A 20,468-nucleotide genomic window follows, 5' to 3' on the forward strand; every position below is an offset into this window, starting at 1 on the left:
TCATTTTTGTGAAGGATACTAGATACCTTTAAGTGGTTTAGGAGGAGGATTTTTCCTGGCTTTGGTGGCTGTTGTCATATGTCTCTCTTATATGTAGAGGAGGCATTGCTGCATCCCATCGCTGAAAGATGATGCAATGAAAAGGGTAGGGATAATAGAAGTGCATGTGAAATGAATTCAGCCATCTAGACCAAGCGTGTGTACATCAGTATGCAGAACTGTTGATCCCTGCCTCCTGGTGCACTGCGCTCCCATATTTGTAAACACCTTTGTTTAGTTTTGATCAGGATGGAGACTTTATAATGTAAAAACAGGTTTTGGAGACCGGGCTGGCTCTAGGTTTTTTGCCACCCCAAACAAATTTTTTTGCCACCCCCCCCCCTTTTTTTTTTTTTGGTCCGGGGAAGGTCCTCATGCAAATGCAGCTTGCAGGGCTTGCTGGGGGTCTGCGCGCAAATGCAGCTTGTGCGGCTTCCTGGGGTTTGGGGGCGCGTGCTTCAGGGAGAGCTCAAACCCTGGGACATTCTCATCTCCTAGGAGAGTGCCAGGGACTCCCCACGTGAGGACAACGGGAGGGCAGGTTCATCCACAGCAAGCTATTTAGACTTCCAAAGCATGCAGCTGTTCACATCACCTAGTGCTGGAGTCCTGGTCCCACTCCTCACTCTGCAAAGGGATTATATTACTAGAAGCCTTATAATCATTCAGTTTCCAACCCCAGCACATAAGCTGTCCAACTCTTGGTGTCCATGGACAAGAATTGGCCTCACTATACAATGAAACAGTTCAAAGAGATTAAGAGAACTTTTGTTTCAACTCCCCGGCTCAACTGTCCAGAACAAGACAGGCACCAGGCAACAAAACCCCACTAGCCCAAGACCTATTCCTTAAGTGCAGTCCTGTAATTTCTCCTTCAGGGAGGGACCAAACAGCCTCTGAGGCAGGGTGGATTGATTTAAATAGCTTTGATTTAAATTTCTACTTTTAATCATGATTTAAACTGGCAAGCAGAAAACTTAGGTTTAAATGAGCAATTAATCATTTAAATTATACTTTTAAAATATTTTCCTATAGGATGGTTGTCGTCTTGGTTAGCAACCTTTAAAACATGTTGATTTACAACTAAATATAACCTATTTGGCGCTTCTATTTACTAACCAGGAAAATACACTAAGTACAGCTATCAACTAAATAAATGCCCAAATAATTGTGTAACTTACATGTAATCAGATTCTTAATCTTTACATTATTATTCTATTACAAAATGGTGTGTAATAGGAACATGTAAGAGACAGGTTTTACCCCATTTATTATTTGCTAAGTGGTGGCTACTTTTTTAAAAACATAATTTGTATGTACTTCTGTCTGAATGGAAATTTTATTTAAAATAAACAAAACCAGCATTTAATTTCTGTATGAAAAAAAACTACCTTAAATGTGAAGGACGCATAACAAAAAAGTATCCAAACACATTTTGCATCTAAAATTCATTTATTAAACAAAGGAAATATCCATAGTGAATTTAACAGATCAATTCTAGTCGTCATGTTCTTCAAGATGTTAGAATGATCTCATAACCAGTTTTTTACTGAGAGAAGAGGAAAACAAGTTTTTCTGCTTCATCAACTCTCGGTTTTGATATGGTGAATCAACTAATCATTGAATTGAACTAGCTGAATAAACCAAAGTGATAAAAACATTCTTTCTTCCCCTGCAGAAGAAGCTACTGCTGATGTAAACACTGGTTCTGGGTACTTATACTAGTGAACTGATAGAATTTCGTTAAAAGTTGACAGGAGACATGTTCTATTTAATTTTTAAATTTAATTCATAAATTATATAACTAGGTTATGATAAATTTAGGCCATAACAATTTTTAATTTAATTTTTTAAGGTATATTATTTAAAACAAAGCCTATTTAAATGGGATCACAATTCCAATTTTAATAAAGCTCTCCTGCCCCAGACAGGAAGGGACTTGACGACATGGGCACTGGAAACACCAGAGTTCCCCTTCCTCAGACAAAGGGGGAGGGAGAATCACCTGGGTCCCAGGCAGGTGTGAGGTTGTCAGGACACAGCACAAGGGGGCTGGGTTCCTGGGCAGAGGGTGTGTGTGTGGGGGGGAGAGGGTTCAGGGCCCAGAGACTAGGGGGAGGGGGGATTGTTTAGAGATCCAGACAGATATGGGGATCCAGGTGGGAGGTGGGATGGGGGGGAGAGGAGATGAGGTCCCAGCAGGGTTGCAGTGGGCCAGGAAGTGGGGTTGCTGGGCAGAGGCCGAGCTGAGGGGGGGTGGGGTCGCTGGACTGTGGGCAGGGGCACACAGGCTGGGGGGAGGGTTCACGGGCAGGGGAATTTCATGGGAGAGAACACAAGCCGGGGGGGTTGGAGGAGGGGGAGTTGTGGGGACAGCGCGTGGGGGGGGCTGACTGGAGGGAGCACACAGGCAGGGGGGCCCGCACTAACGAAGGCAAATAAGAGGCCGCTGGGCTCAGCCTCATCAGCGGTGGCTGTCCCACGCCGCCCTCCCAGCAGGGGCTGTGCTGCGGGGCTTCCCACCCAGAGCTCCCGGGGTCAGGGGCAGGCTCCGAGCAGCCGGGCATGGGGTTCCTAGCTCAAGATGATGTCTGTGGGGCTCCCTGCTCGGGGGTTATGGGACCCCACTGCAGTAGAGCCCCAGAGCCTGCTGAGCCCCTGAACTCTGCTCCAGTGAGCCGGCTGCCAGGAGCAGACACCGTGGCTGCGGCCTGCCCCACCGGGCTCAGCGTCACCAGCCACGGCCACCTTGCGCTGGGGCCGGGTGCCCCGTCCTTCCTGTCCAGCCCTCACAGCGCCCCGGGGCCAGGCGCAGGCTCTAAGCACGGGGCTCTCAGCTCGGGGTGGCCTCCCTGGTGCTTCCCGCCGCCGTGCTCCTTGTGCAGGCCAGAATGCTGCCCCAGGCAATGTGCCGCCCCAAGCACCTGCTTGTTTTGCTGGTGCGTAGATCCTGCCCTGGTTGGAGATTGGGGATAAAGGCAGGATTCTTTCCCACAAGGTTTTGAAATCCTCTATGGAATAGCCTGCATTGTAAAAGCTCTTATGTCAATTAAAGACAGGGATTTATCATACAATTTATTATGAATGATTCACCTGTCTTCCCTAAAGGGGAGATAAAGCACTCAGTCGCAGGTCTCCCGGCAGCTTTGTTTTTGCAAAGAGGGGAGAAGAGCCAACAAGGGGCAGATTTTTCTTTAGAAGAGCTGAGGGGTGAGTAAGAGAATACCAACTGGAACACCTCCCCTCCAACTGGATGCTGCTCTCTCTGCTGCCAGAAATCCTGAGAAGCACCTAAAAGCTCCCAAGCAAGACCTCATCTCCTGACTTCATTTCACAGTCCTCTGCCTACTGAATCCTCATAGCAGCAGCCAAGGAGGAAGTCGGTGCTCCGACAAGCTAGAGAGATGGTGAAACTTCCCCTCTGCTTTTTACTTTTAAAATCTAGGTACTAGCTTGGATTAGATGAAACCACAGTTAGCACTTTAAAAGCATTAAAAGCACTGACATTTATTATTTCTGTCTCCTAGGTGGTAAAACTGGTACTGGAACAATATGGGCTACCATGGGTCCTTGCAACAGGTCTCCCATTGTGGATCCAATTAACTATGTAATGTGTAGAGACAAAAAACCAATTTTTGTTACTGCATATGATCCAGACGTGTCTCCCTATTCTTATCCTTTCACATTTGATATTTCTGACAAGAGAATGCGTACAGAATGGCGAACAGTACAAAATAACGGTATGCAATATTGTATATTCTTTTTAAAAGTAAGAACATTGATGGTATGAATTGACGGTTTTCTGTATCTTTTCAATATGCAGTTTTGTGTGTGCTTAGACAAATTTGCAATTCGTATTTGGAAATTAATCAAACCATACCAGAGTCACAGAAAACATGTAAATCTTCAGACAGGAAGTAGCAAAGCAAGAAGGAAACTAGTATGACCAAATAGAAAGGTACAACTTTTTTTAAAACCTAAAAGAGATCCTTTGGAAAATGGCAGTCAAATTCTAGTCAAACCAGTACAAAGGAACTTGGCTGGTAAAAAGTGTGTACATTAAGGAGGACCTAAAAGCAATTCTGAAGAGCAAATAGCCAAATATCTGAAAACAAATAGGAAGATTTTTAAATATGAGAAACAAGAAAACTATAAGCAGTGGTTTGGTTGAACGACAGTGGAGTAAAGGGGACACTTAATTTCTCCCGTCCCAATATTTTCCATTATACATATTTTGGCATAATTCTGCGCCAGATAAAGAAGTTAAGGAATCACCCCAAACTAGGGCCTGACCAGTGTTTCCTTTGTAACCTCCTAGAGTGACTTTTCAGTATAGCCCAGCGTTGCCCCTGGCATGTGCTGCTCTCCTGCATAACTTCCTCCTTCTTTCCAGCCTTGAAACATGTCCTGTTGCCATACATGTATGCAATCCAAAAGCTGTCCCCAGTACTTCATTTTCCTTGGCATTTCAACCATTCCCGCTTCTTCCCCCTTTCTCATCTCTCTGCTTCTCCAGTGAGTCAAACACACAAATTACTTGTCTTCACTTTTAACCTTTTCTGGTCTACCTCACGCTACCTAAAAATCTTATTCATTATTAAGATATCTGGTCTGCCTCCATTCTCCTGATAAGTGTTGTCCTTTGTGCCAGATTCTCCCATGAGTGCATGTGGTGGTCTTTCTCCTGTTCTTGCAAGGAGCTCTCCATAAACATCCCAAAAAACCATTTAATACATAGTACTATATGATAATTCCAAAAATTTGACACTGGTTAGACATTGGGAACAGCATGAAAAACAATCACATTTTCCTTGAAAGGCATTTGATTTAAAGCTAATGAAAAGAAATACACAATAGAAAGTTAACATGAAACCCACAAGATAGTAATGAAGCCAAGAGTTTCTAGGGATTAGAAATTGATGTTAAAAATCCAGTTTCATTAGACAAACTGAAATATTTTAGGAGGACATATATTTTCATGTCTCAGGGAAAAGGCAACCAGTAACTGATGGGAGTTAGGAAAAAACTTCTCTAGTGAACATCTTATTCATTGTTGTGCAATATTGATTTATTGCATCTTGCTGGAAGGCCACTTGCTCCTTAAAGATAAAAAGATACTGAACTAAGACTAGGGTTACCAGGTAGACCCTGCCAAAAAAATGGACACACTTGATCATGGGCGGGGGGAGGGACCGGCAAGGAGGGAGATGGGAAGTGGGGCTGGTGGGGGAGGGTGTTGGGGGCTGCTGCAGGGCTAGCCAGGAGGAAGGGGGGGCGGGAAGCAGAGTTGGGGGGGCAATTAGGGGTTGGGGCAGCGATTACAGGTTGGGGGGGGCTGGATGAGAGGAGGGGGGGCAGAGGAAGGGGGACAGGAAGCAGAACTGGCTGGGGGTGCAGCCACTGACTGCAGCCGGAGTCCAACAGGCTGTGCCCCCAGCAGGCACTCCCTCTAGTTGCTAGTAGAAGCCTGGGGGAGTGGTTGGGAGCTGCTCCTCCTGCCCTGCTTCTGCACACAACCAGAGGCTCCCAGCTGGGAGGTGGAGCTGCGATTGGTGCTGGGAGACTCTGGTTGTGTGCAGAAGCCAGGTGGGGGGAGTGGCTGGGAGTCCCAGCCAATGCCCCTGCCCAGCTTTTGCACGTGACCATAGGGCTCCCAGCGCCAACCGCAGTCTCTCCTCCTAGTCACTCCCCTATCCCCTCCAGGCTTCCATCCGGCACCCAGCCAGCAATTCAGAAAATACTGGACATTACACATGTCCGGTATTTTCTGAATTTTTCTACCGGACAGAGGGCACAGACTGTCTGGTAGAAAACTGGACACGTGGCAACCCTAACTAAGACACCCTAATCTGGGTGATTAGGGCAGTTCCAATATTCAGGAATGGAGAGAAAGTGAATGTCTGCTTCTTTAATAGAGAACACTGCACTGTTTGGGAGGCTGGGAGGGGGGTGAGATAGGGTATGTCTACACTACAAAGTTAATTCGAACTAACAGACGTTAGTTAGAATTAACTTTGATAGGCGCTACACGAGCGCTCCGCTAGTTCAAACTTAATTCGAACTAGCGGAGCGCTTAGTTCGAACTAGGTAAACCTCATTCTACGAGGACTAAGCCTAGGTCGAACTTACTAGTTCGAAGTAAGGGGTGTGTAGCCCCTTAATTCGAACTAATGGGAGGCTAGCCCTCCCCAGCTTTCCCTGGTGGCCACTCTGGCCAACACCAGGGAAACTCTATTGCCCCCCTCCTGGCCCCAGACCCCTTAAAGGGGCACGGGCTGGCTACGATGCCCGTGCCAGGTGCAAGCCTGCCAGCACCCAGCTAGCAGACCCTGCACCTGGTATGGCTCGAACCAGCCACCTGATGCCCCCCCAGCCCTCCGCCTCTTCCCGGGACCAGGCTGGCGGCTCCCGGGAGCTTGCCTGGGACCACAAGAGGCGGGCACCCGACTGGTCTAGTGCGGACATCGTGGACCTTGTCCACGATATCCGCACTAGGAACAGGAAAGTGGCCATCTAGGGCAGGAGAGCTGCCAGCCTGGCCACCCAGGAGCAGGTGTGCATGAAAATCAAGGGGGTCCACTGAGACCCCTGACCCTGAGCCTTGAGCTTCCAATGGCCGTCCTGGGTCAGACCAAAGGTCCATCTAGCCCAGTAGCCTGTCTGCTGACAGTGGCCAACTCTAGGGACCCTGGAGGAGATGGACCAAAGACAGTGACCAAGCCATTTGTCTCGTGCCATCCCTCTCCAGCCTTCCACAAACCTTGGGCAGGGACACCACTCCTACCCCCTGGCTAATACCATTCCATGGACCCAACCTCCATGACTTGATCTCATGTCTCTTTAAACTCTGTTCTAGTTCTAGCCTTCACAGCCTCCTGCAGCAAGGAGTTCCGCAGGTTGACTCTTTGCTTTGTGAAGAACAACTTTCTGTTACTAGTTTGAAGCCTGCTACCCATTCCTTTCCTTTGGTGTCCTCTAGTCCTTCTATTATGGGAACTAATGAAGAACTTTTCTTGATGCACCCTCTCCACCCCACTCATGCTTTTATAGACCTCTTTCATATCCCCCCTCAGTCTCCTCCTTTTCTAAGCTGAAAAGTCCCAGTCTCTTTAGCCTCTCTTCATATGGGACCTGTTCCAAACCCCTCATCATTGTAGTTGCCCTCCCCTCTCGCACCCTCTCTTCCCCTCTCCCACCTCCTTTTCCCAGTCTCCCCGAGTTTTGTTCAATAAAGAGAGATTCTATTTTTGAACACAATTGTCCTTTATTTAGTACACCAGGAAGGGGGGCTAGGGAGGGGTAAGTGGAAGGAGGTGAGGGAGGAATGGGATACAAGCCCCCGATGGGGAGGACTGGGCTGGCTCTGCGGGCTTCTGGCGGGGGGAAGCTCTCCTGCAGCCCCCCAATTACCCCGTCTCCCCAGATGGCAGCCTGCGGCAAGTGCAGCCAGGCTGATGGCCGAGTGCTGTGATGTGCCCAGTGTGGGCACTCCGGGCAATCCAAGCCAGGACTGCTTTGCAAGCAGGGCACCCCTGAGAACTGTCTGTCCGGGGTGGGGGTCGGGTCCCTTTAAGCACAGCCCTCGGCTAGCCTGAGGCAGCATCTCTACGCTCTAAGTCCTCATCTGATGCCCTGCCAGCACTGCTTCCAGCCATCCTTAACCCCGGTTCAGGGTCCACTTAATGTAGACATGCTAGTTCGAATTAGCAAAACGCTAATTCGAACTAGTTTTTTAGTCTGGATCCGTTAGCTTGAATTAGCTTAGTTTGAATTAACTAATTCGAACTAAGTTAGTTCGAATTAGCGCTGTAGTGTAGACATTCCCAAAGATCTTAAAAATCAATAAGAGTGAGAAGAATCAGAAACAAAACCCACCAAAGTTTCATACCAGGGACCTTCAGAAGAGGATTATGCAGCTTTCACTTTTCCTTTCCTGTATCATTAACAAAGTGCACTTGGAGAAAGGGTGTAAATTTTTAGACATGTTTCTTGTTTTCTGTGTCAGTGACCAAACTTAATTGTATGGTAACTGGTTTCCTATTCAGTAATTTAAAGCTAGAACCGTGGTCACCAACCTGTTAATTGCGATTGACTGGTCAATCGCGAGGGCTCAACCAGTCGATTGTGAGTCGTTCGGGGCCCCACTACCTACCTCCAGCGACAATGGAGTTAGTGCCAGCTTCCTGCAGGGTGGACGGAAGTCCTGTAGCTGTGCACCACTTCTGGGGATTCCAGAAGTGTGCTGGCTGTTCCCCTCCCCCAGGTCTGTAGCATGCTGGGAACTTGCGGGGGTTGGGGAGTCCCTAGAGGAAGTGTGCGCCGGGGCTTCCCTTCTCTGTGGGGGGTGGTGGTAAGGGGAGGAGTCCTGGGAGGAGGTAGGTGCAGGGGACTCCCTGTTCTCTGCCCCCAGCAACACGCTGTCCCCTGTTGCCACTGGCATCCTGTCCCCTGCTGCAGAACCCTGTCCCCTACTCCCACTAGCACCCTGCCCTAGCACCCTTCCCCAGTATCATGTTCTCTGCTTCCACCAGCACAGTTGGGGCGACATTAGTGAGGCTTGGGTTTTTTTTGGAGGAGTTACTTGTGTGGCCCCCAACTGACTTTTCTGTGGGTCAATGACCCGTGACTCAAAACCGGTTCCCTGCCTTTCTCATAAATAAAGACAATGCAGAAACTTTTTGTGTTTGACATGGTATTTTATTTAAAAATGAAGTCTGGGCAACACCCCCCTCAATTGGGGCCAAGCCCCCGTCTGGCCGCAGCATCATAACACTCCTGCACCTTCCCTCCCCTGACCCTAGATCTGAGCCTATCGTACACTGGACCCCCCTGCCTTGAGCCCCTCACATATTCCAACCCAAATCCCTGCACCCTCACAAAAAACTTTTGTTTTGTTTTGTCTTTGCAGATTCATCTATATTTCTTTCACTAATGAGGGATATGCCATTTGGAATATATAAAATTCCTATGGCCGTAAAAGATAATGCAGGAAAAGAAGGAATAAGTATGGTTACAGTTAACTATTGTGACTGTACTACTCCAAGTGATTGTTATAAGAGCCGACAAGATGCACCAGCTGTTACTCTTGGTGTATGGGCCATTCTTGCAATGATTCTGGGGGCACTATTACTGCTATGTAAGTATATTAGTATTTATATGAAATGAAAAATATTCTCTTTTCAAAATTAGGTAAATTGACACACCCTCTTCTATTAAGATTTTTATAACCTGCATTGCCATAGTATCTGAGCATTTTCCAGAAGCACATTATATGATATGATATCTGTCACTTGAGGTTCTTTTTCTTCTTTTCTTTGGGGGAAGTTGATGTCTGTCTGGGGATTTTGCATAGTTAATTTTTAAGGCTTTCATGCTATTAAAAATTAATCATGTTGTTAAACAATACTAAAATATCATTTAAATATTTTTTTGATATTTTCTACATTTTTGGTAAAATATTTCAATTGCAACACAGAATACAAAGGGTACAGTGCTCACATCATATTTATTTTTGATAAATATTTGTACTGTTAAAAACAAAAGAGATGGGAAAATTGAAAATACTATTATGAAATTTGAACTTAGGTAACATGGTAAATATCTTCTCTAAAAATCAGGAAAGGCTTTCACATGGCACTTGTATCTGGGGTTGAAAGATATTTACATGCTGGATGTGCTAAAGAGTCAAATATTTCTTCATGCTTCAGCCACCATTCCAGAGGACATGTGGCAAAATTTGCAGAACATATTAAACGGCTCAAGGTAGTTAAGACCAAAGCAGTGTGTGAAGAGCTTCAAAAAGATTTCACAAAACTGATTGGGCAACACAATAGCAAAACAAAATTTAATGTTGATAAATGTAAAGTAAGGCACACTGGAAAAAATAATCCCAACTATACATACAATATGATGGGGACTAATTTAGCTATAACTACTAAAGAGAGATCTTGGCGTCATTGTGGATAATTCTCTAAAAACATCCACTCAATGTGCAGCAGCAGTCAAAAAAGCAAACAGAACATTAGGAATCAATGAAAAAGGGATATAGAATAAAACAGTATCTAATTGCCTCTATATAAAACCAACCCACACCTTGAATACTGCATACAGATGTGGTTGCTTTATCTCAAAGATATATTGACATTGGAAAAGGTTCAGAAAAGGGCAACAAAAATGATTAGTGGTTTGGAATGGTTCCTATAGGAAGAGAGATTAAAAAGACTGGGATTTTTAGCTTGGAAAAGAGGCAGTTAAAGGGGAATATGATGGGGGGGGGGGTCTATAAAATCATGACTGACGTGGAAAAAGTGAATAAGAAAAATTAATTACTTGTTCCCATAATATAAAACTAGGGATCATGAAATGAAATTAATAGGTAGCATATTTAAAACAAACAAAGAAGTATTTCTTCACGCAGTGAACAGTAAATCTGTGGAATTTGTTGCCAGAAGAGGTTGTGAAGACCAGGACTTTAACATGGTTCAAAAAAGAACTAGATAAATTCATGGAGATTATGTCCTTCAATGGCTATTAGCCAGATGGGTAGAAATGGTGTCTCTAGCCTCCATTTGTCAGAGGCTGGAAATGGATGACAGGAGAAGGGTCATGTGGTAATTATCTGTTCTGTTCACTCCCTCTGGGGCATCTGGCATGAGCCACTGTTGGAAGAGAAGACACTGGGCTCAATGGACCTATGGTGTGACCAGTATGGCTGTTTTTATGTTCTTATGTTTCCATGCTGATGATTAGTTCTGCTCAGTATTAATCCAAAGAAACATGGACTGACAGATGTTTTTTTATCATCTGAGTGAGATGCCACCTACACGCAGTAGATTGTCTTTTTGGTTGTTTGAGTTCTGTAGTTTTTGCATCAGTGTATTGCTCTTTTAAGATTTCTTATAGAATGTTCCACATCTCATCCTTCTCAGATTTTGGAAAGCACTTCAGATTCTCAAAACTTGGGTTGAGTGCTGTAGCTATCTCTAGAAATTTCCCATTGGTACCTTCTTTCTGTTGTCAAATCTGTAGTGAAAGTGTTCTTGATAAAACTATTGCTCATTTCAGTCAAGACAGTTGTAACATGAAATATATGGCATTCTGTTTTGTGTACCTGTCTTCTAGTTGAAGCATAAAGGAATATATGAGTTGGCATGTAAATATCTTGCAACGCTGGGTACAACAGTGTCATGCAAATACCTTTTCTGACTTTCAGGTGACAGTGTAAACAAGCAGGTAAAATTATCTCTTGTAAATGTAAACAAACTTGTTTGTCATAATAATTGACTAAACAAGAAGGACTGATTGAACTTGTAGCCTCTAAAGTTTTACGTTGTTTTGTATTAAGTACAGTTATGTAACAAATATTTATGTTGTAAGTTGCATTTTCATGATAGAGAATCCACTATAGTATACTTAAGTAAATTGAAAGACTTTTAAAATCATTTTTATACTGCAAACATTTATAATAAAATATTAGGCACTTGCACACGTATTCTATGTTGTAATTGAAATTAATCTATATGAAAATGTAGAAAAACACTTATTCAATTTCAATTGGTATCCTGTTATGTAACAGTGGGATTAAAACGGTGTTTAATCAGAACTAATTTTTAACACAATTTTTTTAGTTAATCATGTGCATTAGCTGCAGTTAATCAACAGCGCAAGTTATTTTATTGAGCATATGTTAGCTGTGCTACATGTTGTTCATTTTGCATTTGTATTTGGAATAGAAGTGGGTGAAGTTTGTGATGTTGTGTTAAACTCTCACAAGATCTCATTTCAAAGCTTATAAGAAGGCTTTGTTGCCTGCACAGGTGAGCTTTACTCTTGTAATGGTCAGTTTTCAGTTTGATTTTTGCCAGAGATGTGGAGTCCTCCTCTTGCATCTTTGTGCAACATACATGTTGTGGCTTAAACCATCAAGGTGTTTTGAAAATAGAGGACTGGGAACTTGAAGCTGACATGGTATTTTATGAGAAGCCAGTGCAGTAAATGGCAACAGTCTTGATGTGCTTATGTTTCTGAGGAGACAGGTTGCCCCATTCTATACTAGCTGGAGATTCCTCAGGTCTGGTAGCTTCATATCGAGGTAAATTATATTTGATTTAGTCCGACTGGGAATAAAATCTTGATATATGAGTAACAGGGTTTACTAGTTCTAAAATATGGATGGACATGGTAACCATAAACTGTTCAGTTTATTACAGCTAATACTTTATTTATCAAACACATTTTGTATTTAAAACTGACTTTTTAAAAACTTTTCTTGTTTGTATCCAGAATATTTGAGAGTTCCACTTAACTAAAGTTTGTGCATTTCTGATAAATAACATATTTATCATTTTCTAACAATGAGAAAATGTAAACTTCAGAAATCTAAATGTATGCATGTTAATATAGCTGCTTACATAAATGTATATGTATGCTATATTAGCAAAAAGCAGTATGAAATTTAGTGTAAAGGCAATACTTAGTTGAATGTAAACTTGGTTGCTAACCATGGAGACTTAACCTCCGTATGGGAAAATAATCGAACACCATCAATAAACAAGATCAAAATAAATTATTTAAATCAGGGTTTCCTGCTTGCTGATTTAAATCAATGCACCCTGTTTTCAAATATGACTTTTGAATACCAGAATATTTATAGGCTTAAAATTTGCTAGTCACTAATCACACTTGGGTTTGCTGGAGATAAAATATTAAGTACTTCATCAGTACTAGGCTATGCATATATTCTTCTCAGACATGCACAAAAATCAAGTACCTTATACTCAAGATGTTTTTAAAAAATGTTTTTTTCTGTTTTGTAGTAATCCTGATTACACTTTGTGGCTGTTATGGCAGGACAATAGTGCATAAACATGTGACTGATGATTTAGCTAATCAGAACTTAATTATATCAAACACAGAAGCACCAGGAGAAGAAGTGATGGTGAGTTGTGGTTTTATTTATTTAAATATAGGAATGTGGCATTGAAGGTATTTTAGCACCACAGTGTAACAGAGAAGCCTTGCAAATTTGTGAATCAGTAAGTGAAAAGAAAAAATTAGGATAATGGATTAGTAAATGTATTGATCACTTGCAAAGCGGGTTTTATTTTCAAATAGAGATAGGGGTTAGAAAGGAAAAAGATAGGTGTGTCAAATCTTGAAGAGGTGGGGATGTATTTAATAGCCGAGAGAGACCTGGGCAAAATAAGGCACACGGGCTGGATCCGGCCCACGGAGGCAGTGGGGAGCTCCAGGCAATCTCTTCTGCTTGCCCTGGACATCACTCAAACACAGCTGTGGGATGCTTTCTCTTTGAGTCGGGAGGGGAGGGAGAAAGATTCAGATGCTGCTCCTGCCCACAGCACAATCCCACTGTCTGGTTTCTGGACAGACACTAGCCAATGGGAGCTGCTTGTTTGAATAACAGGCAGCCAAGGAGCACAATCCTTCTGCTCAGTTACTCACTCAAGCACATGGCTGAGCAGTCAGAAACAATTTAAGCTCTGCAGGGAGGCAGGCTGGTTTGGCTGCTGGCTGGTCAGTCTTCTGGCCAGAACCTGCCTCTGGCCCCCACTCCTGCCCCACTATTCCACATGCACCCATACCACCTCCCAGATCTGGCACCCCAATCTCCTGCCTGAGATCACAATCCCCTCCTATCTTAGGTCACATCCCCAAATCCTGCATCCCAGTTCCCTGTCCTGGGTCACAACTGCCTCCTTCACCCAAACTCACTCCCAGACTCCATTCTCCCTCCTGAATCTCAATCTTACCCCAAGTCCCTTCCTGCACCCAACTACCATCCCAGATCCCACACTTCCTCTATGCAAGAGCGTGGCCTTCAACCACTTTCCAAAATCTTGGTGTGGCCCCCTATCAAATTATTGCCCACGCCTGCCTGAGGCTTCCAGCAGGGGAATTTAATGAAAGTGGCTGATCCACACAGAGGATAACAGCATTCAACTACTCTCTCAACTGGTTAAAACAACATTAAAGTTGTAAAGTCAAGCACTCAAGTTTAAAACTCGGGATGCAAATTATAATGATGCATTGTTTGGAAGGGTGTTATAATTGTGAATAGCACCTGGTTTTTTTTCCCTCTTAAAATCACCTTAAATCTTTCTTGGGTTTCAAAAAGTTAGGAAATATCAGATTTACAGTTGCCTGTATAATCTTAAATTGGCCACCCTGTGCCTAGGTATTGTTAATGTCTGTCTTTTAATCATGTGATTATATACAATTTTTTTCTACAGGACTCCTGCCTCTTTCAGTGCAAAGGTTGAAATGCCCAAGGGAACAAAATGAAGGTTGTACAAACAACCAAAAATTTGGCTTTGCAGCTTTTTAGTGCTTGACTTTGCAATCTAAATAAAATTTTATTGATGTAATACTTTATGGCATACTAGCCAAAGATTTGTAATACAAAAGTATCTGAGTGCTTTTTGCTTCCCAAAGTGGTCATTGTAAGACGCTTTCGAAACTATATGTATTTAAGGCCTTCAATTGTTCATGATTTATCCACAAATTTCTTTTGATATCAGGGAGCGTGCTCAGCCTGGATTCAGTACAATACTGTTTGCAGACAGAACTGAGACATTTCAGTTTAAGCACTGACCATTTTGTATCCTTTCCAAGTTACATATTCAAAAGCAAAGGTGCCTAAAGAAAAGGAAATATTTCTTTGTTAGGAAAAATTTACACCTGAAGTATTTTGGTAAGATTTTCCTCCCCACTATTATCTTTGCTTTTAGGATCCAAATATAATTCCTTTACAAGCTGCACCTGTACATTCTTGTGAACATGGGGTTAGCATGGGCGGACATGAAGTAAGCACAGGGGGAAATGCTTTTGAAATGTCCAAAGGACATCAGACCCTCAATGAACGTGGACAGGCCATGATGGAACAAGGCAGATACTCATACTCAGAATGGCACAATTTCACACATTCTCGTCTAGGTGAAGTAAGTATTTTGATATCTGTCTTAGGTATTGCACTATTTTAAATTTACAACAGTTCCTCCCCTTACCCCACGCCTTCCGTGAGTGTTAGACCATTCTTTGTTTTGGTGTGGTTCTCAGTGGAATTTATTAGAGTTGGGTAAATGATTTTCTTCACTTTTTAAAAAAGCAGAACTGTTTTCCATTTAGAATGCAACCTGTGTGTGAACAGTCATACTTGGTTTTGGGCTACTGTTCATTACACAGTTTTTATCTAAGTGCTTCCAAGAAATGATAATTTAAGGCCTCATGCACATACTAGATGTGATGCATATTTTGCTATACAACATTAGAAAATGTATGTACAAAATGCACCAAATCCCAAGTTTTATGTGTTTGGCAGTGAAAAATGTGTCCTAGACTGTGAAATAAGTTCTTCCCTGTAAAAGCTGATCTCCCCATGCTGCTGGGAGCACTCCAGCTGGGTTGGGGGTAGGGGAACGACTCCTAGCTGCAAGTCCTGGCTGGGGTGGGCAGAGACAGGATTTGTTTGTCCCTTTTATAACTGCCAGAGGTGGGTATATGAGTTCCACCTCCGAGTATTTTCTCATGCTGCAGGGGTATACAGGATCTTTCGAAACGAGGCATTTCTATCAAAAATGCCACGTCTAAACTGCTGTTTTTTTATGAAGAGCCTCGTTTAGGAAAAAAAAGCAGCGGTTGCCTTTATGCAAATGAAGCGCGGGATATTTAAATCACGGCTTCATTTGCGCTTTTGATACGTCTAATTTACATTCCTCTGCTGACAGAAGGGTGTAGTTTAGATATACCCGGAATGTCTGAAAATGTGAAATTGGCCAATATTAAAACTGATACTGTAAATTTGGTAGGGCCCCAATTATGTATAAATCATGCTTTTAATCTCATTTTCCAATGGTTTTGAATTGTTTAACAGGTTAACCAGTTTCTTCACATTTTTATTATTGTGTGTGTGATCAGTATTTTTGTTAAATACTTATTTTATAGTATGAAAGATATAGACCAATTATGTGCATTTTTTGTATGTAGGAACCCATTAGAGGACACACTCTGATTAAAAATTAAACAATAAAAGGTAAATAAAAAATTATTTTTATGCCATACTTTTAGGATAACAGTTTAAGAAAACTAATAGTATATTTTGTTTTATTATGCAGAAGGTGTATATGTGCAGACAGGATGAAGAAAATAAGCATTCTGAAGACTATGTCCTTCCATATAATTATGAAGGAAGAGGATCATTGGCTGGTTCTGTAGGCTGCTGCACTGATCAGCAAGAAGAGGAGGCGCTTGACTTTTTAGATCATCTGGAACCCAAGTTTAGGACATTAGCAGAAACATGTATAAAGAGATAAGTGTTTGTCAGAGTACTAATATCTGTAAATAAAGGGCGGTGTCATACTTTGCAGAGGATAGGTATTTTTAAACTTGAAGTAGCTGATTCTATTTTTTTTTTCTTGCTAAGGAAAGTGGTTTATCAAAACATTTAGGGTGGTTTTAAGTGTGTAAATCCTGCATTAATTCCGTGGTATGTAGATTTTTTACCTGTACTCATTTCCTATGCTTTGAAGTTTATATTTTAGGTGCTTTTCTTAAAGTGATGTGAATACAATAATATTGCATTCTTTCTGGTGTTCTACTTTTCTATTGTGTTTTGCTTTTAATATAAAACTTAGTAGTGTAGTCCTTAAGCGTTCATCTTCACATTTTCCTCTTATTTGGCTTGAGGTAGACAGTTTTATTTCATTTTTTTCTTCAGTGAAAAAATACTGTATAACTAAAACAAGGTATTTTATGTCTTACCTGTATACATTTAAATAGGAGATTTTAATTTACAAGTACAGTTTCAAACTAGAATACTCGATGATGATGTGGGAAGAAACATTATGTTGAACTGAAAAGAAAAAACAGTATGTATTGTATAGATGTAACAATATTCAAAAGTGTATTTCCTCCTATTGGACTAGTACCCACTAAATGTACTATCCCAAGGGATGTAGATTAGTATTGTATGTAAGCACTTAAGTAATATGCTTGGAGATCAGGAGTTCAGGATATAGGATAACTACTGTAATGCAAATGCAGTAGAATAGACTCCTATATCCTGAGCACATGACCTCCAAGACTTACTTTTAGTGTTCTAGATATAATTTGTACCTCAGCTGTTTGTGAACTTCAGTATAAGTACATCAGAGATGGTGAATACTGCCTACCATTTTATACAATATGGCTACTAATGCCTACTGTAAAATCTAGCCTTAGGTGTATACCACTGGAGAGAGAAAGAACCCTAAGGCAAAGGAGACAAGTCACATTATAAAATTAATCATATTATGAAATCAGTCATTTATTTCTGTGAGCAGAAGTGTCACAAAATACAGCATGAAGTATGGACACAGACAGCACTGATAATTTTATCATTTAAAAAAACAACTCAAGTATGATATCCACTGTTATCCTATTATTTATTAATATATAATTTGTTACATACTCACAGGTACGACTACAGGCAGATCCCTAAGGAAAAGTAAACATGTATTGCTCAAGCATAATTAAAGTTTACATATTAAAATACTTTAGTATTGTATCATGTATATAAGATTGGGACCTCATGGTTGTGTTATAAACTAGCTGTTCCTGAATTCAGTAAGTTTTCATCTGGTTAACCTTTGCTACCCTGGATATAATACTCATCTTTGCTGTGCTCCCAGGATTCATTTGTGCATTAAAATTTCCCTTTCATTGTTAAAAAAAAAAAAAAGGAGAAAATTAAGGGTTTTATGGTGGGGTTTTTTGTTTTGTTTTTTGTCATGCTGCTTGTAGGAGTTGCTCTGTCCACATATGCCTTAGGATGGAAATTGTTTTTAACCTGTATTATATGAATTTTTTAAACACATGATACATGACAAAGGGGGTCATGTTATTGTGTGTCTGTGTGGAAAACTGCCTTTGATAGCAATGGGAATTCTACACATGGCTACAAGTCAGTTCAAAACCTTAATTGTCTAAATAACTTCAAAAGGTAGATGCAGCTTTATATTTTATTTGCTGTAAGTAGACTTCAGAATATTTTTTAATAAGATCAAATTGTGATAAATAGTCTGCACAAGGATGAAAATGTTAAAGGTATTTTAGATAATCAGTAGTGTGTATGGCAATGGCGCCCAATTTACCCTGAGCAATGTCCGCTTCCAACACGAGAGGCAAGACTGTCACAGAGATCAAAGATTTTAATAATATCCAAGGTATTCTGAACTTTCTTGCTACAGAATAAAATCACAGTAAAAATAAATCGTGATGGCATTGCTACTCACCCACATCCATTCTGTTTCTTTGTATATTGAGGGCTAAGATCCTCAAGCAGTGTAAATTGGCATTGACAGTAATAGAGCTATGCTGCGCTCACAACTGAAATGAGGCCCCGAGGGACTTACTAGCTTCACTCTTTTTTTTGAATAAATTATCTTCAATGTTAGGTATTGATATTTTAAGATAATTTGATTTCGCACCCTGCACCCTTTAGAACAGTGATTCTCAACGTGGGCCATATGGCTTCCCGGGAGCCACACCATACTTCTAGGGGGACACATGGAAAAAATGAAACATTAGGGGGGCCACCCAAACTTAACTACCAGGCGTATGATGAATGAGGCTCAGAAGGGGACCATGAGCAAAAAAAGGTTGAGACACTGCTTTGGAATCTTTTTTTTTTTTTTTTTTTAAAGCTGCAAGAAAACCTTTGACTCATAAGTGTGTATGGTAAATGTCATCAAAAAACAACCATGAACCCAATAGTCTTTATAAATACTGGATATAAAAAGTAATACTCACAACTATGGTTTCATCATTCAAGAAGACACCAGAATAGAACTGTTCAAAAAAGCATGCTCCAAACAAATTCATTCTTGGTGTGACTTTTATTGGTGCCAAAAGCATCTAATTTACATTCACCATTTCTGGAGTATTTTACACCTTTTGCTCAGCTTGGACAATTCAATTAAAACGAGTCATTTTATTTGTACATTGCTGCATGCATTGCTTGAATAAGTGGTGAATATTTTAACCATTTCCATTGACATTACAAAACTTTATTATAAAGTGTTTTTGTTACTACCAATCGTAAATGTTATGCCATATCTGTCTGGCAATGTTCTTGTTAAATCTGGTAACCTTATGCTAACACATGCCTACACTAGAAAAATAAGTTTAAAATAGATTTGTTTTATACAAGTTCTCAGATTCAACAAGATTTGTATATTTTAAAATAACTTTAATTGCACAAAGCACACAGTGTTTCAAGATGTATACTTCACTGATTATTACTGTCTAGGATCATCTCGGAAAGACTTGTTCTCATCAACTCAGTAACTTAAAACTGTCTAGTTATGTAAACATTCTTGTTTAATGTCATCCTTTTTTTAAAACAATATTTGGTACAACAGTGAGTAATAAACTGGATTTTTGGAAAACAAGGACTGCAAGTGTAGTTCATTTTTGTGTCCTGGAAAAGAATTCTCGGAAATCTGCATCTTTGCCATATGATTTAAAATATGTATTGTTGCATATTAGCCCTGAAGTTTATCTAATTATATTAACTATTCGATTTAAATACTTTCTGTTCTGTTCCAATATATGGAATAAATGGAAAACTACTTACCTACTACATCTGGTCCAAAGGGCTAGAGAGAGAGGGGCTTTGAAACTAACGGAGAATTCACAAATGGTTGTCATAGTGTGCAGTGCAGCTTGTTTGGTGTTTGAGTGTCTGAGCACTAAATTACAAAAAAAAAATTGAACAGTCTTCAATCCGAAGTGGTATTCACCCCATATTCTATCACTTTGATGGACTGTGGTGCTGGGGAAGATATCTGAAAGAATGCATATGATTTGTTAAGGGTCTGCACAAATAGCTAAAACTTTCCAAGAAAGGGCCAGGTGGCACTTATTAGGATCCTAAGGCTGCAGAATTGAACACAATATTACTAGGACTGTAAAAACTGCCTCCATAACCATGTGTGGCTGCTACCAGAGGGGCAGGAGAGAAAGTGGAAAAGTTCCACACTCAGTATATCTACGCTACAGTTTTGTCAGAAAAACGGCCATTTTTCCAACAAAATCTGAGTTACGTCCACACTGCAATTGTGTTCTTCCGAAAGTAAATCAAAAGAACAGAAGGGTTTTTCCAGCACTGGTAGTCCTCTTTCTATAAGGAAGAAGCCTTTTCCCATCTTCCCTACCCATCGTGGTGGACTCCAGCTTCCAGACCCCCATCGTTGCCTGGCCAGCAGTCATGGCAGAGGAGGAAGAGGAGGAGATCGTGACCCTGTTCCTGGAGCCACTTCTTGTGAGCCAGGCCTCATTGGATGCCGGGGAGGGATCTTTAGGTGAGGTGGTTTTAGTTTCTCTCACACAGGGAGGTGCCTACCTCCTCTTTTCCCCCCAGACACCCTAGGAGC

General features: G+C 41.5%; 1 protein-coding gene across 2 annotated transcripts in view; it reads left to right on the forward strand.

The window, feature by feature from the left end:
• The window catches only part of LOC102447430 (desmocollin-1), a 44,001-nt gene extending 26,220 nt beyond the window's left edge, over positions 1-17,781 (forward strand). The window contains exons 12-17 of one of the 2 annotated variants that reach the window (XM_075920790.1): positions 3,567-3,779; positions 8,948-9,175; positions 12,855-12,976; positions 14,787-14,996; positions 16,042-16,087; positions 16,170-16,382. In XM_075920790.1, the coding sequence (XP_075776905.1) occupies positions 3,567-3,779; positions 8,948-9,175; positions 12,855-12,976; positions 14,787-14,996; positions 16,042-16,077 (809 nt within the window). In that variant the 3' untranslated portion in view covers positions 16,078-16,087; positions 16,170-16,382. Of the gene's footprint in view, positions 1-3,566; positions 3,780-8,947; positions 9,176-12,854; positions 12,977-14,786; positions 14,997-16,041; positions 16,088-16,169 lie in introns of both variants that reach the window. The other variant, XM_075920789.1, reaches the window with a different exon arrangement.
• The last annotated feature ends 2,687 nt before the right edge of the window (positions 17,782-20,468 follow it).

This window comes from Pelodiscus sinensis, chromosome 2, assembly GCF_049634645.1.
Source record: "Pelodiscus sinensis isolate JC-2024 chromosome 2, ASM4963464v1, whole genome shotgun sequence".
Taxonomy (NCBI): domain Eukaryota; kingdom Metazoa; phylum Chordata; order Testudines; family Trionychidae; genus Pelodiscus; species Pelodiscus sinensis.